At 40.8% G+C, this 23868-nt stretch overlaps 1 protein-coding gene across 2 annotated transcripts in view; it reads right to left on the bottom strand.

The window, feature by feature from the left end:
- Positions 1-23868, bottom strand: part of TBX15 (T-box 15) — a 152957-nt gene that overhangs the window by 20568 nt on the left and 108521 nt on the right. For both annotated transcript variants that reach the window (XM_027866767.1, XM_027866766.1), the window contains exon 6: positions 17189-17253. In XM_027866767.1, coding sequence (XP_027722568.1) covers positions 17189-17253 — 65 coding nt within the window. The remainder of the gene's footprint in view (positions 1-17188; positions 17254-23868) is intronic.

Below are 23868 nucleotides of genomic sequence, written 5' to 3'. Positions count from 1 at the left end.
ATTCTTTAACACACACACACACACACACACATACACACTACCAAGACCATCATGATTCCAGAGGACTGATGATAAACCATGTTAACCATCTCCTGACAGAGAAGTGATGGATTCAATATGGAGAATGAGATCTATGTTTTGGACATGAACAATATGGGATTTGCTAGAATATGCATATTTATTGTGAGAGGGTTTTTTTAATTGATTGAATTTTAATTTAATTTACTTTTAATTGAATTGAAAAATAAGATAAAATGAAGCAAATGAACAACACCAAAAAAAAAACAAAACTAACACACTTCAGTGATGATGGTAAGATATGAGAGGTAGGATACTTGTTTGCTCCAAGATATCCCAAAACTACAGAGTAGTTCTTTTTTTTTTAATTCCATAACACAAATATGAAAGACTGTAAGAAGATACTATATTTTACACAGACAAAAATAGAACAGCAGTATGGCAGGATAGTTACAGAGCCGGCCTCACAGTCAAGAGTAACTGGGTTCCAGCCCCCCCCTCTGACACATTCTGGCTATGTGACCCCCTGCACATTAATTAGTCCATGTACCAGGCAACTCCCTAAGGCCCTAAGTTACAGAGGAATCATTGGGAGGGAAAATTCTCTAGTCGGGGCTCTCTATATTGATAAAATCGCAGAACAAGTCAAGAACAACCTGACAAAAATGTAAAATGACCTATGTTAATTTAAGACAAGGCACAACCACCTAGGTCCTCAGTTTCCTCATCTGTAAAATGAGGGGATTGGACCAAATGGTCTCAAAAGCTCCTTATGGTTCTAGATACTCGCATCTAAGGATAATGAATTTGAATTCCATCCCACAGTAGGCAAGACATTTCTAGTAAATGCTCTAACAAATATATTTAAATAACTAATTCTACAGAGGAAAATGATCATTTAGCCCAGACTCAAAATATAGCCAAAAGATGGAATTGGCAAATCACAGTTTGGAATTAGAAAGTGAACTTGGAGATCTTGTAGTCTGACTTCCCACACGTTGCAGAAATCTCGTCTGCAGCACTTCTCACAGAAGGCCATCCAGCCAATGTTTACTGCACCATTGGACAGCTCTTACTCTTAGAAAGTTCTCATTGTTAAGCCAAAATCTCCTTTTTTATTCTTCCTCCTTATTCAAAGCAACGTTGGGTAGGAAAAGGAGTTCATATAATGACTCTGGCATAACTTTGCAAGTCATTTCACTCCTTTTAAGCTTCAATTTCCTTATTAATAAAATAGGAATTATAACACTAGAACTTCCTACCTCACTAGTAAGGGGAAAGCCCTTCACCAAACTTAAAAGTGCAACATAATGTGAGCTATAGTTTTTGTTTTGTTTTGAACCACTGATGTCATTTTTGCCTTCTAGAATAAACTTAGAACAGGTCTACCCTCACGTCTTTTTATCATCTATCATGTATGTCTCTTCTTAGTGTTCTATTCTCCAAGTGAAACATAATTCCTTAATGCTGAGTGGTTTTCAGATGTTTCTTCATTCTGACCTCTCTCTAGTTTTTAATGTCTTTTTTTAAAAATGTGCCACACTCAGAACTGTATGCAATATTCCAGATGTAGTCTGACTCGAGCAAATATACTTAGATCTTTACCTCCAATGACAGTAATAGTTTAATATTCTCCAAAAACAAAACCAACCCTTTTACAGATTAGGATAAACAACTAATCCAATTACAAGTTGGTGGGAAATAGGAGAAGTGGAATACACTGACCTTAAAGGCATTTGTTAAGTACTTACTATGTGCCATGCATGATGCCAAATGCTAAAGATACAAAAAAAAAAGACAAAAACAATCCCCACCTTCAAGGAGCTTACAATCTAAACTCTGCTTTTCTAAATAACAAGAGAATGAGTAGAATCTTTATGGGCTAGAAAGGATTGGGTTTAGTCTCTTAGTAATGATAGTGTCTCCAATATCAAGGAGCCCTCCCAAGTAGTACCCCAGAAAGGGCTTTGTATGTAGAAGAAAGTCAAATTACTACAATTGAATGATTGACTGGTAGAATATTATACCCTCCGATTACTGAATGTTTGCTGATGGTCAACTGTGTAAGAGAAAATCAAATAGAATTCTAAAAATATGGTAAAAGAACTGGAAGAAAACTGGAATATGGAAGAGGAGTGCCACTTAGAATCTGGGGAATCAACATTACCACAGCCTGTCACCTCTCTGCTTTACCATAAAACATTAAGATGCCATTCCCATTGCCACTTGGGAAAATAGGAAGAGGAATATACTCCCAAAACCCTGAAGGATATTCCTAGTGGACTTCTCTACTATGTCTTCAGCAAAAGAAATGTACTTAAGATATAAGAACATAAGACTAGAAATGCCTGACTTGATCATAGCCATAGTTTTCCAACCCAGTAATCTATTTCTGACAGTAACATCATGGAACATTTATGAGAGGGCATGATTGCCCAAGAACTTTAGGGATGTACTTGTTCCTATCTCTAGCTTTATTCTGCTTATGGATCCATCATTTATGAACCTCCCCAAATCCTTTTTGAACTTGTCTATATTTTTCTACCATGTCATATCTTTGAGTTTTAAGTGCCACCACAGTGGTACTTCTATTTGTCCTAAAACTGCCTCTTTCTGGATTCAGACAGACTTCCCTAGTTTTAACATGCCAGGGTCTAGAGACCTCTTTCTTTTTGTTCACTCTATCCACATCACTCATGTTTTCATAAACTTCAAACATATGTCCTCCTCAGTCTTTGCTGTTTCCAACTGGATGGGAACCGGTACAGAATCAAGAGAGCAGGGGACTACAAAAGAACCCACAGACTTTTACTAGGGATATGGGAATTTTTTCTCCATCTGAATCCCTCTTTGCATCAGGGGTACATGGGAATTTCAGATCTCTTTCAGTAGTTGTTCTTTTTTCCATGGGGATGCCTACCCTCAGCAAAGTCTGAGCCCCAGATGTGCATCATCCACTCCAGTCTTTGCTGTGTCTGACCTTGACCTTTCTCATAAGAGTCATTGCCGCCTCTTCCTTAACACACTCAGTTATTTTGAATAGCTCTTCCAGGAGTGAGCCGGTGCCCTGGCTTTTCAACTAGCTCCTCAATACACCTACTCTCAGCTCTATAAAGTTTTAGTGCAGAATCATATGTAAAGTGATTCCATTGTCTAAAAAGTGAAAAAGGGTGGAGGGAGAAACCGTTTAAGCTATCCCAGGTATCTGTGTGCCACTAACACTTTCCACATGCTGAACTGCTCTGGGCCTGCTGAACGCTATCAGCGAGGCTTCTAGTGAGGGAGACAGTCAAACTGGCAAGTGGCCCCCTTCTGTCTCCCTCCCTTTTGCTCCCCCCTCCTTGAGGTCCAAGTCTTCTTTCTTAAGCCCTTCCTGCCATAATCACCCCTTGTTTTCTGCTTGGTACTTCAATCCTCTTCACTCTGGATTCTCCAAACTCCTTCTGGCTAAGCAAGTAGAAACTTCTTAACTGTGTGGGGAGGGAAGAAGGGAGAATAAAGAGCGACAGGGGGCCCCTCATTTGCAAACTGGTAATGCCTCAGAATCAGCTATTTTGGGAAAGCAGCCAGCCTGAAAGGAATTGCCTTCCAACCGACTCATTCCAAAAGAATGGTGGGGGCATCCCTTTGGTGTTCAGTAAATGTTCAATAACTAGAACAATATTCATAATCCCACCAGGCATCGCATTAACGTGCAACTTCTGCTTTCAATTTGGCTCAGGAATGGGGATTGCCTTAATTTTTTTTCTTTCTATTTACTTTCTCTTTACTCTCTAACATTCAAATACCTGATTTCATTACTCTAGATCGGTCCTTTCCTTTCCTCCACAGCCAATTTCCTGGTGCCATAGGTGATATAGGGAGCATGAGCTACAGAGAGACAAGGTCATTTTTCATTCCACAAGAAAAGAGGTCAAACAGGAGATAACTTGAGAAAGCCCTCTCCCTTCAACCCCTCCTTCTCTTTCACTGGATCAGGGTTTGACTTCTTCATCCAGACTGCTGAGCCCATCTTGTCATCTTAGGGATATTCGAAGGAACCACAAACTGACAGAGACCCACTACCTAGCTGAGAAGAATGACGCTATAATACTTTCCACATGGCCACAGAGGCAGCCCTGGAGATGGCTTTTATGGGACAGAACTGCTGGTGTCCAATAGACCAGTGAAGTCAGGAGCTCAAGTTGTCCCTAACCCAAAGAAAAGGAACTATGATGGACTAATTTCTGACACCCGTAATATAAGAAAGTACTCTTGCTTCCTTGCGGTTCAACTCATTGCCACTCCTCTCCTTTGGCTCTGGATTAAATGTTAAGGAAACAATATATTACCTAGGTCTGATCCTCAAATTGTCTCCTCAGAGAACAAAAAACATGTCCCTCAAGCCACAGTGGGCCTCATTATCACAGACTCCAATATGTTAGCCATTACAAAGACATCACCCTGTTAGATGACACCATCACTGGTCAAGAGCCATAGATAACAAAACGATTGCCAACTTTTCCTGGCAATATAACACGACCAAGAGGACAATAGTGGAAGAAAGCTCATGACAGGGTAGGGAGAATAAATAACAAGAAGAAAAAAAAATTTAACATTCTTTAAAAGACCCTAAGCCAGGAGGAATGATAAATGATTGTAAATTAAATGGATAGGAGATATTTGACTAGATGTTGCTAGGAGTCTATTTAGGTCTAGTACTGTATCTATAACCATGATCGAGAAGGAAAGCAAGAACATTGATTAAATCCATAGGTTGGCCCAAGCGGCAGGCCCTATCCATGCCAGTCACAACAGAAAAATCATACAAAATCCAAGGAGGCTGGAAATGTTGCAAGGAAAGAATAGAAGGAGGTTCAACATGGAAAAACATAACTAATACCTCCTGGGAGAATAAATGAAAATATAGATACTCACTGGGAGGGAGACGCTTGGAAAAGCACAGTGGTTGAAAGAGAGTTTATGATTGGCCAATTGGATCTCAGCTTGCAAAGTGAGTCAACCAGCATGTGAGCAAAGGATTTAGAGAGGGAATGTGACCTAGTGTTAGACAAACTGTGCCCCAGCTCGGAGATTTAAGTTCTTTTCTGGGTTTTGTCACTGAATATTTATGCAAATTAGGAAATTCCTTTGGCCTTGGTGTTACCTGTTTTATCATCTGTAAAATGGGAAAGATAATTGCTTTAACCTATGAGCTTCTGAAGGATTTTGGTGAATTTTAATGATTGAGTTAATCAGTTTCCAAATGCAATCCATATCCTTGGCAAGCATCCCCTCTTCTCCACTCACACTGTAACTTCCCAGTTCAGACCCCATCCCCTCTCACCTATAGAACTGTAATAGCCTCCTAACTGGTTGTCCTATCTCCAGATCCTCCCATTGACAGTCTACTATTCACATAGCTGCCAAAATTAGCTTTCTAATGCACTTGTCACTCCTTAACTAGAAACGTTTCCATAGCTCCCTATTGCCATCGGAACCTAGCATTTTAAGCCTTCAACAACCTAACTGAAACTTATCTTTCTAGCCTCACTTCATAGCATTCTCTTTCATACACTCTACATTCCAGCCAACCTGCCCTGCTTCTCTTCCCCAACATCATTCTGTCATCCCCCATCTTCCACCTCTACATGTATAGAGATGCTTTCAATGCTGCCCTCTTCAGCTCTACCTATTGAAATCCTTCTCTGTCTTCATGGCTTAGCCCAGGGACAATGTTATTGGAGAATCATTTCAGTCGTGGCTGATGCTCCATGAGCCCATTTTGGGGTTTTCTTGGCAAAGATACTGGAGTGGCTTGCAATTCCCTTCTCCAGCTCATTTTACAGATAAGGAACTAGGGCAAATAGGATTAAATGACTTGCCTGGGGTTATATAGCTAATAAATGTCTGAGACTGGATTTGAACTCATGAAGATAAGTCTTCTCAATTCCAAACCCAGTACTCTATGCACTGTGCCACCTAGCTGCCCAGCTCAGCTACCACCTCCTCCATAAAACCATCCCTGATGGCCCCCATCTAAAAGTTTTGGCTCATTCCCCAAATGTCTCCTTGGCCTTTAATTACATTCTACCTCATGTTATACTTTTTCAGCTGTACATTTAACTTCCCCTTTTCTCATTCAATTGTAAGTTCCATGAGATCAGGGGCCCTGTCATTTTCTCATCTTTCTATCCCCAGCCCCTAACATGATGGGCTGGATGCATGAATGGTGGTTGTTTGTTGAAGCGGTTGTTGAATATCTCAGAACATTTCTTAGCAACTTGGATAAAAGACACTATAGGAAAAGAAAAAGTGGCTATGAGCGGTATCATTGTTTTTACTCACCTCAAAGAGATATAGATAGATGATGAAGAAGGGAAAGGGCTGGGGTACTTACAACGGAGAATTCTACTCGAGGGTTTTAACTGAAACCTAACCCAAAACAAATGTTCCTTTTCTAGGATAATAGCTAGCATTTATCTAACGCTTTAAAGTTTGCAAAGTATTGACCATATGCTATCTCGCTGGATCCTGACAACAGCCCTATGAGCTTGTTAGGATATTACTGTCTCCAAAGATATAAAACGAAGGTGTCTATTAATTCCTGGCTAGTCACCTCTACTCTGTGCATCTGATAACAGCCCCCACATCCTAGACTTCCCAGTTCCCCAGATCTTTCACATCTTTCTTCCTTGCTGAATAATCCTTTGTCCCTGGAGGAAATAGCAATCAAATCACAAGGGACTCCTGCCATGGGCCTAAGGGAGACAGTGAACCACTACACAAGACAGGCCTCATTAGGGTTTCTACTTAGTGTGATTTGAGGGGAGCTGTGAAACCCCATCATCCAAAAGTATCTCCCGTATCCATAACACCTGTTATGGTTCCTGAAATTCCATCATTATGGAGTCATTCCTTTGGATTATCTGGGACAGTAAGAGCACTCATCTCCTAGGAAGGAAGATGATTCAGAAAGGGAGATGAGAGCACAGAAAGAGGAGGAGGAAAAAAACTTAAAGGTCCTATTCCTTATAGCTAGAATTTAGCATATATCTAGTGCTTGAAAGTTTACAAAGTGTTTCATAAACATTATTTAATTTTATCCTCACAATATTCCTGGAATTCGTTCCATTTTATACATGGAGAAACCGAGGCAGCCAGAGGTTAGGTGACTTTCCCTAAGTCACATAGCAATTAAGTGTCTCAGGTCTTTCAAACTTCATATCCAGCATTCTATCCACTCGCTACCTTTTGATGAAAAAGCAACAGTTACCTCAATTCCCTGTAAGCACACAGAGCCATCTGACAACATCTGACATGAGCTACTCAAACTCTGAGCAAGTCGAGGGACTTTTCTGGCCCTTGTTATAGAGATTTTCCCTCATTAACCTACACTGCTAGGATGCAGCTTCCTCCTGGGTCTTTGCAGCCTGCAGAGTACAGAAAGCCAGGAGTTTCAGGGCCATTTGCATAAAGTAAAGTATCTTCTTGGTAACAAGCTTCTCACTCAATTATACCAATGCTCCTGATTCTAAAAATGCCAGTGCCTCTTTTTAATTTGAGACCTGATAGCAATGGTTTGGTGGGGATTTGGGAATTTGGGGATTTGAAGAAGGGTGCCAGTGGTGGTGGAGTCCATGCCTCACAAGATGGGGACTGACTCCCCTCAGATGCAGTGGAGGCTAGAGGGAGGGCAGCCTGAATTCAACAGGGGTTGAGGAGATACAAGGGGTTAATCCAGGACCTTCATACTCCCTAGCACTTCTAAGATAAACTCACATAAGTCCTCAGTCTTCAGACAGCTCATAAACTTCACCCTCTTCCATTTGTTCCGGCATTTGCTTAGAGATGTTCCCCGGATGTTGACCGAAATCATATTGACCTAGATGAAGGTGGTAGTAAAACCCTGGCAAAAGTAACTAACTCCCTTACCAGGGCAGGCACTTTCACATCCAACGAGGGCTCAAATGCCTTCAGGTTCCTCTTCTTGTCTTCAATTCTTCTAGCCGTGACCCTCAAAGTCAGGGCAGTACCTGGCTGGATTTCCCCTTCAGTGAGCTGGTAAGGTGGTCACACTGGGTTCCTCCTCCAGGCCAGTGAGACTTGAAACTCAGAGTGCTAGTTTCCATTTCAGCCCCTGCCCTTCCAGTTATGGAATAGGCTTGGCAGGCTATCTTTCCCAAGTCCAGGACTTTTACCTCCCATGAGCCATCCTACAAAGGACCTTATTTCTCCCCTTGTCGATAGCTTACCAACAACGTCTCCCCCATCTACGCGTGAAAACCAGAAATGAAGCATTGGTGGGATCATCCTGCCCTCACCATGAAGTCAGGTGGAGGGGCAGGTCACAGAAGAGTCCCTTTCCTTCCTTCCCTGACTGCCAGGTCGAAAAAGTTTAATAGAAGTCCATCCCACTGCTAGGCAGCTGTTGCTAGACCTCCTCTCCAAGCCTGCCTTTGCTTATATCACACCCTTCCTTCCTGGGCTTGCAGATGCTAGAGAACATGGGATATCCTCCTTTTCCTATATGAACCAAGAAACACAGAGAGATCCTCATCATCCACAGCTAGGCCTGTTGTTTCAAAGGCTATGTGTCCCAAACTGCTGATGAGTACAATTAATTTCAAATGATAATCAACTTCAGATTCAGTTCAAAATTGTACTGATGATTTTTCAAACTAAAATGATTTCCAGCTCTCTGAACCTCTCCCTCTTCCTCACCTCTCTCCTCCCCTGTCTTATCTTCTATCCCCTCTCTCTCTCCCCTCCCTTCCCTTTACTTTCTCCCTTCTCTTCCCCCTCATTTTTACTCCTTTCCCCCCTCACCTTAAACCCTTCCCTTATTCCTCTTTCTCTCATCCTCTTCCTCCTCCATGTGCCTGGAATGACCTCCCCTTTCTGTCCCTCTGTGGCCTCGACCCTTAGTAAGAGCCCTGGGATTGAATGGACAGCATCTGGAGATCATTCAATGCCTCCCCAACTCAGCCACTCTGCTTCCTGTTTCACGCCTGCCTCAACTGGAAGCCCAGCTCAATCAATTGTTTGGAGAAAAGTAACTCAGTAACCTAGCTGAAGCAAGAAAGCAGTATCTACCTCACCACTCTATTCCATCTTAGATTAATGTTCTTACTCTACCGCCTATAAGTCTGTGTGTCTTTCTGTATCACTGTCATCCCTTTTAGATTGTGATGTCTCCCAGAGTATGGACTGTGATGCATTCCAATATGGTACCTAGCACCAAGCCACATGCAACCGGGCATTCAATGGATGCTTTGAGGAGATGATGCTGGCGATATTTGTCAGCAGAGGATGGTAGGAAGTGCCGAATTATCGAGCAACCCCCACAGCATAATTACTAGGGCATTTCAAGCTACCAGCCAACACTGTCCAATTGATTACTATTATTACATTACGTTACAGTAATTACATTAATTACCATTAAGGGTCTAAGCTATCTAGAGGATTTTAACTCATGGCAGTCTGGAGAGGAGAAATATACAAGCACACTTGAAGGCGTGAAATAAAGAGTTGTGGAGTGCTCATATGGCTACTTTTTCACATGTTGAGGAGCTAAAATTACTTATCAGTTGCAGATGACATATTAGTGGCTAGGTTGGACAACCTAGTTGTCCACAACTAAAATCACAAGTTGTGATTTTTTCCATTTCAGGACTGGATTGAGTTCTCCCTTGATGTATTGGGAGAAATGTACGTATAGTTCTGATCTTGGAGGAAAAAGAGACCTCCTGGAATTAATCCACTTATGCTTTTCTTCTAGGATCAAAAGCTGGGAATCATCTATTTGTAGGCAATATGTTGTATCAGAAAGTTACAAAAGTTTCATATTTCTTTTTTTTCAGTGATAGTGGAGGAAAAGTAGAGAGGAAAGAAAATAAATGCTTGTTAATTGAAAAAAATTTAATTTAATTTTTAAAAAAAGAGGACTTTGAATAATTATTCTGTCATTTACTAGCTATGTGACCTTATACAGGTCACTTTGTTTTTCTTATCTGTAAAATGGGGACAAAAATGTTCATCCTACTTACCTCACTGGGATGTTGCAGGGAATGTGCATTGCTAAGCTCTCTATCAATATAAGTGATGATTAGAGAGTATTAGGCCCTACCAGAAGCCATACATGGGGAAGGGAGAAAGTTATGGCAACTCTGAAGCGAGAAAAAGTCTTCCCCCGCCCCCTCCCCCCAACCAAAGAGTCAAAGCCACAGTTGTGTTAGATGAGAGTGAGGCTGTGGCAAAGCTGCCTGTGGTTCCGTTGTGAAAGGGTCATCCACATAGCTGGGAGGTTGGGGGAGCACCCTGGTGCCTCCCTGTGGGGTGATAATGTTACTGCATCTGCAGTAGAAGGAGGAAAAAGCCCTGGACCTGGGTTCAATGGTCATGGGTTCATATCCAACCGAGCAAATCACTAAACTTCTCTAGGCCTCAGTTTCTTCATCTGTAAAATGAAGAGATTGGATCTTTGAAGTACCTTCCAGCTCTAGAGATAAAATCCTGATACATTCCCCAGGTTGGCAATTGCCACCACCACTCCGCCCATTCTCCATGAGGACCTTTAAGTTGGGGAGTAACTACAGGGCAGCAGAATGGGAAATGGGAGGAGGACTACATGAGTATTCAACTTCCCCATCTAAACTGTCCTAAGACACTTTCTGTAAATAATGACATTACAAAATCACAGAATTCAGCATTTAGACGGGGTCTCGGGGGTCATCTGCTGGTGCCATCCATTCCCTCTGAGGTTACCTTCCTATAATTGAGAAAATCAAATTGAGTCTAGATTGTTACTGATTCCATTCTGTACCATTGTTGACATTTTATAACTGCCAAAGTCATGTTTCATTTGTCTAAGAGTTAAGTTTGGAAATTCAGTTTTCTTATACATCACTTATCTCTGAGCTAAATTTAGAAGTTCAGATCACCTGCGAATCACTGTTGTATCCTTGTTTCAAGCAAATCTGTGATCCTTGAAGGATGTAGTTGAACGCCATAATTGAACTATCCAAGGTAGTCTGGTCCACCATGGCTAAGCTGTCCTTGCAGATGAACTCAAACAATGAACATTTCTTAATAACAGGATGGGAGGAGGGGTTGTTGCTAGCACCTCCTTCCTAATTTCCAGTCAATCAAGTTGTTTCTCATGCCTGTGATGCTTCCAATTGTGTGACCAATCACATTGTATTCTCAACATCCTATGACGCTGCCTTCTAGTTTGGGGATGCTCCTTCTTTGTCTGTCAAAATGATCTGTCTGCCCTCACTCAGGGTCTTTTGGCTTGCTGAGGAGCTAAAGACCCCTTTTATTGGTAATTGCTAGCCTTACCAATAAATTGAATATGATCAGAACTTTGTGCCTCTGTTTACCTTAATTTCAGTCCTAACAATTGCCTTTTGTGTTCTGACTTGCATATGCTTGTAAATTTGCATATATGTATGAATATATATTCACATTAGAATGTAAACTCCTTCACTGCAAGAACTGGTTTTTTTTTCACTTTTTCTTTGTGTCCCTGAACAGTAACTGCAAACCAGTGAGCACAATAATGTTAACAGCTAGCATCTATGTAATGCCAACTAGTCACTGAACTGAGCACTTTACAAATATTATCTCATTTAGTCTTCACAACAACCCTGGGAGGTAGGTGCCATTATTATTCCCATTTTACAGATGGGGAAACTGAGGCAAACAGAGGTTTGTTTTTTTTTTGTTTGTTTGTTTTGTTTTGTTTTTAAGTGCCTTGCCCAGGGTTACACAGCTAGTAAATGTCTGAGGTCAGATTTGAACTCCGGGCCCAACATTCCATCCACTATGCTTCCCAACATTAGCAGGCACTTATGAAGTATTCAATCTGTGTGAGGCACTGTGCTAAAACCCTGGAGATTAAAAAAATAATAATTTAATGGGAGAGATAAATATGTCAGAACACACAAGAAAAATTCAGTGGAGATGGATGGTATGAACAGCCAGAGGTACCAGGAAAGCCTCCTAGAGGAGGTGGGTGCTTGAGCTGAATCTTAAAGGAAGCCAGGGATTCTGAACATCAGAGACTTGGAAGGAGAATATTCTGGGTCTAGGGACTGGCAAGTGTAAAAGCATAAGGAATGGCCAGGGCCAAAGTACAGAGAAAGCAGACAAGTGGTCACACAGGAGGAACTAGTATGGTTGGCTAGTATGGTTTGGGCCATAGAGCCCAAGGAGGGGAGCAGGATATAAGAAGATCGAAAGGGAGCAATAGGCCAGGTTGTAAAGAGCTTTGAAGGGGCAGCTAGGTGGCACAGTGGATAAAACTCCGACCTTGGAGTCAGGAGGACCTGAGTTCAAATCTGACCTCAGACACATGACACTTACTAGCTGTGTGACCCTGAGCAAGTCACTTAACCCCGATTGCCTCACCAAAAAAAAAACAAAACAAAGCAAAAAAAACAACTTTGAATGACAAACAAAGGACTTGATATTTGATCCTGGAGTTCATTGTACAAGAGGGTGACATGGTCAGAAGTACACTTTAGAAAAAAATCACTTTGGCAGCTGAGTAGAGGGTGAATTGCAGAGAGGAGAGGCTTGAAGCAGAGAAACCACTTAGATGACTACTGATTGTAATAGTCCAGAGAAGAGGGAGATGATGAGGGCCTGAGTAAAAGAAGGGGGATATATTCAAGAGATATTGTAGAGCAGCCATTCTCCAAGGGTGGTCCTGGGGTCCCTGGTGGTCCCTGAGACCCTTACAGGGAATCCATATGATCAAAACTATTTTCACAGTAATACTAAGACATTTTGATTTCCAATATGGTAAATATCTCTAGATAGATACTATGGAAACAAAAGTTCTTTGGGGTCCTTGATTTTTAAGAATATAAAGGGGTCCTGAGACTAAAAAGTTTGAGAACTGCTGTGGTCAAGAAAGAAATAACAAGATTTTGCAAGAAATGGGGATAGGGTGGGAAGGAAGGAGGAGTCAAAGAAAAAAGTCAAGGATGACACTGTGATTTTGAAACTGGGTGTCTGGAAGGATGCTTGACAGGAATTGGGAAATTCAGAAGAAGGAAAGGTTTGGCGGGGGAAGATGATAAATTCTCTTTTAGGCATGTTGAGTTTAAAAGGCCTACAGGACATTCAGTTCAAAATATGCAAAAAAATAATTGCAGCAGAGAGACAAGGGCTACATAAAGAGATCTGGGAATTATCAGTATAGAAATGATGGTTTGCACTAATGTGAGCTGATAAGATCACCAAGTAAGAAAAAATGGGGGGGGGGGGGGAAGAGGACTGAGGACAGAGCCTCAGGGGAAGCCTACAGTTGGAAGTACATAGTAAGCTCATTGATTGATTGATTTGGTCTAATTCATGTGCTTGAAGACCTTCAAGAAGAATGAAGCCACCACCTCCAGAAATAGTTCAGGAGTTTTAGATGATTCTAATTGTTAGGAAGGAGCAGCTAGGCCGTACAGTATAGCGGGCCAGTCCTGGACTCCTCTTCCTGAGTTTAAATGTGGCCTCAGACACTTACTAGTTGTGTGGGCAAGTCACTTAACCCTGTTTGCCTCAGTTAATGGCAAACTACTCCAGCACCTTTGCCAAGAAAGCCCCAAAATGGACCACGAAAGGTCAGGTACATGTGAAAAATGACTAAACAACAAGTTTTTGTTGTGATGCTAATATCACAAAACTAACCACCCAAAGTAGACTCATTGAGACTCCTGGGACATCTGTCCATAAAACAAATAGCTGATATATATATGGTGCTTTGAGATTCACAATCAATCAATAAACATTTCAAGAGCCTACTATGTGTCAGCACTTTATGTAAGTTACCTTATTTAATCTACTTAATAATCCATGAGGTAGATACAATGGGTATTTTTATTTTAAAATTTTATAGATGAGGAAAGATGAGCCCAAGGTTAGTAAGCATCAGAGGAAGGATTCAGACCCAGGATTCGCCAGACCCCAAGTCTATGTTATACCTCTGTATGCCTACCACCAACCCCATAAACACATACATTCAAGGGATAAGGTTACATTCTATAAAATACCAGTTTATTGGTATCTTAATAATAGATTTTGGTGATAGATGAATATAAGAAGTCTTAAGCACTATAGAACTGGGTGGGAACATTTCTGCAGAGAGTAATGGGTGGAAACATTCCTCCTTTCCTTCTCCCCTGCACCAGGGCCCAGCTGGGGCTTGGTCTTTCCCCTTCTGAGGCCCTCTGGATTGTGCTGGGATGGATAGTGCTTGACAAACCTGAACATGTTTTGGTTTGGGGTTTGGCAAATTCTGGGTCTCCAAAGTATTTCACAAATGTTTTGTGTTCAGTAAAACCAAAAGACATTGGCCAAGCACCTTCCCCCCTAATTTTTAAGCCCATGTGTTTTTAAGAGAAATTTAATCCGTATGTTTCTGGTACATTTATATGTAACTCATCAAATATTCTTTTGTACAAACTGCTTCATGTTGAAGATGCCTTGGGAGATTCTTAAATTTTTAAAGACTTTCTGTTAATATCAAGAATCTGTTTAATAGGTGGGGCACAGGGCACAAACTGGTCACTAGGGGATAGGTAGCCTGGGGTCTGACCCTTTCTCCATCCCTGACACATTGAGAGGGTTTTTTTTTTAAGTTTCTATTATTTTGTGCCATACACACACAAAATCAGTAGAGTGTAGTAAAGACCTAGTCTCAAAGCAGTGTGGTATAGAGTATAAAGAGTCAGCCTCCGAGCCTGAAAGATCTAGTTCAAATTCTGCCTTGGATATATACTGGCCGTTTGACCCAGGACAAATCACTTAAACTCTCACTGACTTACACAGCTCTCTAAGATTATGTCACAGAATGCAGAAAATAATTGTAATGTTTGGAACAGAAACTTTAAAAAGTTAAAAGGTAGACAAAACCCAGGCCACGTAGTTAGAAAAGAGCTGTACCTTAGAGTTTCTTAGACCTATTTTGGGCAGGAGGGTAGGGGGAGTGGGTTTGGAGAGGAGGGAGTATATATTACATGGGGATGGTTGGGATAAGAGGAAAAATTGCATCATCCAGTTAACTGAGTTTGAGACACTGGAAGAGACCAGGGGCTGAAAAATGGCACATAAAATGGTGTTGTGCGGTCTGCAGAGGTCAAGGCCCAGGGCCCTGGAGACATTTTGAATGACACCATCACCCAGCTCCTTTTAGATGGAGGCCTCAGGCAAGAACACCACTAAGTTGCTTTTGGATATGTTTTGGCCTACTGGGGTTCTGGGAGGAGAGACAGAACTTTTCCACTGCTTACAATGGGGCATATGTGTGTGCAAAGCTCCTAACAACTCTACCAGATACTCAGGCAAAGAAGATGGCAATTTGTGTGGCCTTAGTTCTGCAACAGCTAAAAAACAGAGCTGAAACAACCAGGAGGATTTAAGACTGATGGAAACCCAAGCTCCTGTTTGGTACAAGGATTCTGACTATATCTCTCCATTTGAGGTACCTCCAAAGCCAATCTGTGGAAATATAGGTAGATTTAAAAGATAAATTGGTGGGGGAGAGGCAGGGGGTGATGATTTGCTTTACAGATCATAGAATTATGAACTTCAGAGATCTTCTATTTCAGGGGATCTTCACCTTTTTTGTACAGTGGACCCTTTGGCAGAGTGGTGAAATCTATGGGCCCTTTTTGAAAATAATATCTTTAAAATGCATAAAATAAAATACATGGAATTACAAAGGAAACCAATTAGTTATCAAAATTTTTTTGAAGTTCATTGACCCCAGGTTAAGAACCCCTGAGTTGAAGCAAAGGGGCCAACATGCATTGCTAAATGAAGTTTTCCCATCTAGGAGTCTCCTATACCTGTACAATAACAGGTACACTCACTTTCCTCATCTGCAAAATGAGATGAATACTATCTTCTTCCCTTCTGTCTCATAAATAAGTGTGACTCCTAAATCATTTGTGTTTTCTAAGGAGAATGTTATGTGGGTAGTACAACTACAAACAGGAGCTGTGTATCAAAGAGTTTATTTTCAGCCGGGTACTCAGAGCAGTGGATGCTTGAGTGGTTTCTAACTTTAGAAATTCATTCTTGCCCAGTCATTGACACTGTTGACTATCTGGGAGTATCCTGTGACTCTAGGCTCATTTTACCTGCAGTCTTCCCTGATAAGTAAAGTTTGCCTAGCTCTCTTTCTTTGTCTGGGATAATTCTGGTGGTATCCTCAAGTTGGGTAAGAAAGGGTGCTAAGAATTCAAAGAGAGTGCTAACCCAGTATTCCATATGTGTAAGGAAATATAGAAAAAACTAGAGAAGGTCCAAAAAAGTGTCTTGAAAATGTTTAAATTAATGGAAAGTTATTCCTCTGAAGAAAGTTTAGGAATCATAAGGGCGAGGGTTTCAGAGAAACCTGGTAAGGCTTGTATGAACTGATGCAGAGTGAAGTGAGCAGAATCAAATGGACAAGTTATTATATAACAATGCTATTGCAAAGACAAACAGCTTTGAAAGACTTGGGAACTCGGATCAGTGTTATATTCTAGTAATTATAATCACTGAGCAAAAAAAAAATTCACTTTCACTAGTAGTTGATCACCACCTAATTAGCTCTGCAAGGCTAAATCACTCAGAACAAATATCTCTGCACCTAGAAGGAAGCATAGGACTGAATGACTATCTGGCATATTTAGGCTGTAATAATAAAGGAATCTATCTACCCAGTTGCAGGTTTAGTGGTCACTGCTTCAACTTCCTATTTTTTTTTCCTTTGTGGGTTTTTGTAACATGAACATTTTAACATACAAGGAAACCCAGAAAAGAAGATTGTCTATAAAACTATGAACGTCTATTATGTATAGTTTTTAAAGTGTATATTCCATCTAAATACAATAATTCCAAAGCTGCTCTGCTAGTCCGTATCTCCTTCTGAACTTTCTTCTCTCTTCTATATATTTTTCAAATGTTTAATTGAGACTACTTTCTTTTCTTCTTTTTCTGGCACTACGCTCATTCCTCATCTCCTTCCCCCACACCACCCTGAAGTTTCAATTTTCCACCTTATTTTTCCTTTATTAGTATGCTGCATCTGTGCTTTTAAAAACAGTTGGCCATTGACAAAGCCAGAGTAAGAAGGGGCAGGTGAGAGTGAAGTCACAGTAGAAAGAGATTTCAAAGAGCCCACTTTCCCAATTTTCCTTACCTGTTTCTCCCAGAATCCCTGAAGCCTTTAGCAAAGGGATTTCGATCAATTTTTAATCTGGTGATCTGGAGACAATAAAATAAAAGGCAAATTAGTACTTGTAATGTAGATTTCTTTTCCAATTATTCCTTTTTTGAAAAATCACCCCAAGTTTCATAGTTGACATAACAATTCATTTTCTTTTCAGGTTTTTTTCCAAGATAAAAAATTAGAAAACAGTCATACTTTTACCTGAAGACTGACCAAGAGATAAAGGACCCATGGGGCTGTGCATCTGTTCCTACCGTTAGAATTAGAGAATCCACTTTGTAATCCTGCCCCTGCCACTTAGAATCTGTGTGATTTTAAGCAAGTCACCTAAGCTCTCTGTACCTCCTCCTCCACCTCCCAAGGCAGTCTTCACAAAAGGCAAACTGGACCCAACCAGATACAAGAGGCACTTGCTTACTTAGGAGTGGGAAGTCCACTAGCCCTATTTCCTGTGTGGGGCAGAAATCCCTTCTGTGTTATCCTCATGTATTCCTCTAGTGCCTAGATTGGCAAAGTTGGACCAATAAATCCCACATGAATTCCAGTGTTTCCATTTTCAGCCATGGCCATGAGAGGCATGCTGATACTTAAGTGTCTGGACCAGATGTTAATGACTCATTATAGACAAACCCTTCAGGACCTGTGGGTTGGGGTGGGGAGTCAAGGGAAAAGGGGAGAGGCACACTGAATTTACTGTAATTCTAGAAATGAGGGAATAGCATCACTTTAGACTTTTTTCTGAGTTTTCTGCAAATTGTAGGACTTATCACTAGGACAGCTCATGTTGTTTCCTGTGTTGCAAATCTGCAAAGCTCTCCTCATCTCCTCTTCCGACCCGCTTCCCCACAGTGGAATTTCCCAAAGACACAGTCTTTAAAAGTCTTTAAAAGGCAACATGAGATCCTGACAACCAGACTCTAACATGAAAGAACCATGCTAGCTTTAAGGTGACTTTTTTTCCCTGAAACACTCCTTGCTCCAATATCACATGCTAATAACACAGTGCTAATAATGTAGTGAAAGAAAGCAATCCTGCCTCTGTTTTATGGAGCAGATCAGGAGCCTGAAAGTTTGGCTTTCTAAATCCCACTGTCTGCCACATGAAGACTGTAGTGAATTTAAAGAATGTCATTGCTTTTCTGTTCTTAACTTAAAATCAGCTCTTTCCTCCTCCATAATCCTCAGTAATAAACTACACACCATACTTTCTTTTCAAGTTGAGGTTATAATAGTCCATTCTCCCTTTCAAGTTGGCTTATGCCGTCAAACCCATTTAGGAGAGGGCATTCTGATATATGATTGGGCTGCCATACTGTTAGGTTCTCTGTGTCTCTAAGGACATTGTATATCATGGTTTCTGGAGAGCCAGCTGAAAGCTACCTACTCCTCAACTGTTTGCTCACAGCCCTAAAGGTGTTGGCGCACAAGGTTTAAAGGCAGCAACCATCAAACAGTGCAATAACTGGATTTTCCCATTTGTTCCAAGGCCTTTATCCGCGAAATCAAACGACTTGGCAAACAGTTGGCCAATGCCCCTCACCACAACTGAGCTTGCAAGTTGAATTTTACCCCAGCTTCCCATGGGCAGCTCATGGCAAAATGAACTGGGAGTCAGGAGGACTTGGGTTTAAATCCTACCTTGGAAATTTATGAGCTATGTGACCTTGGACAATCACTTCATCTCAGTACATCAGTCTTTTTATTTGTAAAATTGGAGTAATAATAGCACCTTCACGGGGTGTTCAGGACAATCAAAGATTTGTGTGTGTGTGTGTGTGTGTGTGTACATATATATATATATATATATATATATACACGTGAAAATCCTCTTTGATATATATATCTCACTTTGTAAACCTTAAAATGCCTAATAATAATAGAAATAGCAATAATAATACTAATAACTAGCCTTTATACATCACTTCAAAGTTTGCAACATGATTTATATATATTATCTCATTTGAAAAATCAAATTTTTATTCATACAAATAGGAGGGTTTTTTTCCTCAAAAATTACTTGGTCCATCAGCAATCGAGATGGTTAACACATTTCCAAAGTTAGCCCCACTAAGTGTGATCAGTGTATGCTGGGATGTAAAAATCATTGGTTCCTTGCCTGTCAGGGCCATCACAGCCTCAGGGAAATGGAACTAACCAATTCTTTGGGTGCCACTGAACTCTGCCATGAATGTTGAGGCAATGGAATGGTCTGACATGTCTTTCCTACCATAAACTAGATCCATGATGGACTTCCTAATCACCTAGAGTGACCTCACAGAAGTTTTGTTCAAGCTTCATCACATGGAAAACAGAGGCCTATCGAAGCATCCTCTTGAATTTCCATTGCATAAGCCTACTCTGTCTGGTATGAGCTGAGCTACCCTATGATGTTGGCTTGGCCACTATTCATTTTAAACCTTCAACTGAATTTGAAACCTAGCAGGGCTTCTTAGGAACAATGCCTGAATCACACAGCATGGTGTAAATGTTATCAGTCACATCTAAGGAGGAAATGGAAATCAGAAACATCAGAGTTTGATTTTCACAACACCAAAACTCAGAGGTTCCTTCCTTAATTAAAAGTTCTCTTTCTTCTTATGGCTAGCAATGTTTTGAAGGTTTCTTCTGGGCGATAAGAATGGCTCCACTCAGGAAGAAAGTAATTTTGCATGAATGTGTTTGAAAAGTTGGAATAAAATTGTCTGGATGGCTCAGGATATAAATGAACAACTCAAAAATTCTTTCGGATTTGCATACGAGCAACCCAGGCTGAGGTTCAAACTTACACAGGGCCAATTCTCATCAAAAAATAGAACTGTTACCTGAAGAGATCAGAGCTATATTTTTTAAAATCAAGTTTCCTGTTCACCAGAGAAGTCAAGGTTTATCTGTGGCTGTATACATACGTGTGTATGTGTGTGTGTGTGTGTGTGTCTGTGTGTGTGTGTTTTCCCCTGAAGAAAACTGGAAATGTGGATAACTAGTTTCTTATCTCAGCTTTGTCATTAAATATCCTTGTGGCCTGAGGCACAATATCAATTATCTTTAAAGGAAGCCAGATGGCTCAGTGGTAGTGCACTGGTCCTGAAGTCAGGAAGATGTGAGTTCAAATCTGGTTTCAGACACTTACTAGCTGTATGACCCAATTGCATAACCTTCATTTGCCTCGGCTTTCCCATCTCTAAAATGGGGATAATAATAGCACCTACCTCCCAGGGTTCTTGTGAGGATAAAATGATGTCATATTTGAAAAGATCTTTTTGAACTTTAAGGCACTCTATAAACGCTAACTACTAAGGTCCCTTCCATCTCTAGTAATCAAAGACACAGTCTTTGTGATGGAAACTTCCACCTTATCCAGTATTCAGGGTGGAGATATTGGCTCCATCCCCGACTAAGGAACAAGAGTAGAGTATGAAGTCACTTCTACCCCCTCCTCTACAATTTTACTCTCCACAATGAAATTCTGGGCAAGGCCTAAGACTTCCTCTCTGCCTGCCTAGCTTCTGCCAAATTGGCCCTCTGTGAGCAAATAACAGTAGTACTGAATCCTCTCTGACTGCTTAGCTCAGGGAAGCCGAATAGGGGGAGGGGGTAAGTTTAGACGTGGGGCTGGAGGGAAGAGGGGGGAGGTAGTGAGGAGACGGGGTTGAAAAACATTCCACTGAAATAAAAACACTTCCTTCCCCCTCTTAGAGTCAAATGACATGAGGCAGTGATAGAACGCCGGGCACTTGATTCTGAGGTGTGGCCTAGTAAAAACTGTACAGGGCTAGGACTCTATGAGGATGAGAGAAAACCACTGACTCAGACAGTCAGTATTTCTTTGCTGTTGATGGCTTCTGTCTGATGGCATTCAATAATTCTCAGTCCTCTGCCGTGGCGCCGAGAAAGTGGAAGAAGAGAGGTTCTAGAGGGAGATGCTGCAATTTCTCCTCTGCCTTGCTGCCTCTGTTTTCCTCTCCCAAACAGGCCTTTAAGGGTATCTTCTCTCCTACCACCCATCCCCAACCCCAAAGTCATTTTAAAAGGAGGAAGCTTCTTCCATTTAAAAACATCTTTTCCACTCTAAGATGCAGAAAAATCTTTGCACAGAAAAGCTAGTTTGAAATGGATAAGACGGCTTAACTTGTAGGACTACTCATTTTGCAAATAGTGAAAATGGTACCCTATACATAAGGTCATTTCTAGTGCTTCAGGCCTTGTCTCACAGCCTAAATATTATCATAGGATAAATATTAAGAGAGTAGAAGTACAAAGATCATAGTCTTTAAAAGACTTTCAGGGGCCAAACCAGGAGTGATTACAGATAAGAGGCTTTTCTTTCTTTAAAAAGTATAATAAGGAACTCTAGAGCACTATATTAAGCTGTTATCTAAATAGCCAAATTAAGAAAGGAGATATGCTGTATGCTTCCAACTAATTTTATAAACACAATCCTCTTTGTTGACCCAAGTATTCATCCCATGAAAATGTAAAACTCTTAATCCCCATAAGAGCTAAGGAATTTCTATTCAACCACCTTCTCTTTTTATCATGGAGGCTTGGTCATCAAGACTCCAGTGGAAAAGTAAAGTACTAATCAAAAAAGGTAGTGAGTATTCTATCTAGCATTAGTTAAATCTGTCTGAAGCAGACCCCCAGTTTTGAATTTATAAACAAGGTGAGTTGAGAGGTGGTTATTATTATTATTTTTATTTACAAAAAAATTCAGTAGAGGGACACTCTAAGTAGACAGATGCTCGGAAAAGGAAAAAATCTGAAGCAAGTTGCAGAAAGGTGATATTTCAGAAACAGGAGAATGTAAGCTCCTTTTTTTTCATTTTGTCTTTGTATCAGTAGCACCTAGATCATGGGTGGGGAATCTGCGGCCTCAAGGCCACATGTGGCCCTCTAGGTCCTCAAGTGCACCCTTCAGTCAAAGGGCCCCTGGATCAAACCATACCTGGAAAAGTACTCTCCCCTATAACATACCCAACCTTTGCCTTAAAACCTCCAATGAAAGAGTATGACTACCTCTCAAGGCAACCCTTTCCTCTTTGGGATAATTCTAATCATTAGAAAAAAAATTTATTCCCTTTTGCTCTGAGGTTAAATTTGTCTCTGCAATGTCTACCCATTGCTCCACAAACAAGCAGCTGATCTAATACTCTTTGAAGCTGATGAGAAAGCAACCAACCAGAACTGAGACATTCTTTGCCTTAAAGAAATGGCCGTCTCTCATTCTAGCCCTGAAATTCTCAAAATAGATAAAGCATGTAGATGGAAGTTGGACAGGAAAACTTCAACTCTTTTCAATTTTATGGAATGTATACATGGAGGAACAAGGAGATTGTGCATATAAAACAACTTAGAACCATAAAGCACTTCACCCGCTTTCTCAATTTGCCTTTTTAGATATAACATGATACAGTAGTGGTTCTTTACAGTAGAAACTTCCTTTTAAAAAATGAAAAGCCTCTTGCAAGACCCCTTTTTCAGCAACAACCTGCCTTAGAATTCAGCTAAATAACTTTCCAATTACACCTGACCTTTTCTAATGGTGCAAGCATACTGGAAGTCCACCTGGCAAATCTCACTCATTCAAATAGACACTAGGCTAGGAGCAAGGGGGTGAAGATTACATTCTTCATTGAACTTATCCTCTGCCCCCTTCAGTGGCACCACCATCCTCCACTTTATCAAGATTTCAAACCTTGGAGTCTTAATTTTTTTAATCACATATGGCTAATTATCCATCAAATCCTATTGCTTCTTCCTTTAAAATTTTTCTCTTGTCTGACCTGTCCTCTACATTCCTACTGCAACACCCCCCCAACCCAGTTTCTCATATTTGGAAGAATACAATAGCCTCCTAACTCATTTATTTTCCTTCAGTTCCTCCTTCCTCCAATTCATCCTATAACCTAGAGCATTACCAGACTAATCTAAAAAAAATTAGCTCTTATCTTTTCTCTCCATTGTTCAAAATTTAACAGAGCCTCCCATTGCCTAAAAAGAAAGTCAAAACTCCACAGACTTAAGTTCTTTTTCTTGATTGTCTAGACTTGAGAAACTGATGGAGAAGATGTTAATAATATAAATTAGAGGCAACTAGGTGGCATAGTGGATGGGGCAACTAGGTGGCATAGTGGATAGAGCAACAGACCTGAGTTCAAATTCAGCCTCAGACACATAATACTTACTAGCTGTGTGACTTTGGGCAAGTCATTTAACCCCAATTGCCTCGGAAAAAAATAATAAATTAAACTTAAAGGTGGGTCATGTGTATTTATTTTTTTCCTGGAGAACCAATTACTAAATATTTACCAGCACACCATTCTCCTGCTGAATTGACAGTGAGTCATTAATAGCCATGCTTTGAGTCTAAGCATTCAACCAATACAGAATCAATTCAATTTTATTATTATATAGTCCATATTTCTCCATCCTCTCCCCAAAATAGTATGGGCTAGTTCATCAAGGGTTTTGTTAAAACTTAGGAGACAGAAAGAAAGACAGACACAGAGAGGAGATAAAGAGAGAGAAGGAGGAGGGGAGAGTGAGAGAAGGAAGGAAGGTAGGTAGGTAGGTAGGTAGGTAGGTAGGTAGGTAGGAAGAAAGGAAGGAAGGAAGGAAGGAAGGAAGGAAGGAAGGAAGGAAGGAAGGAA

Source organism: Vombatus ursinus, unplaced genomic scaffold (genome assembly GCF_900497805.2).
Source record: "Vombatus ursinus unplaced genomic scaffold, bare-nosed wombat genome assembly UNPS02014782.1, whole genome shotgun sequence".
Classification (NCBI taxonomy): Eukaryota; Metazoa; Chordata; class Mammalia; order Diprotodontia; family Vombatidae; genus Vombatus; species Vombatus ursinus.
The sequence above is the reverse complement of the archived record's forward strand: the minus strand, read 5'-3'. Positions and strand labels throughout refer to the sequence as shown.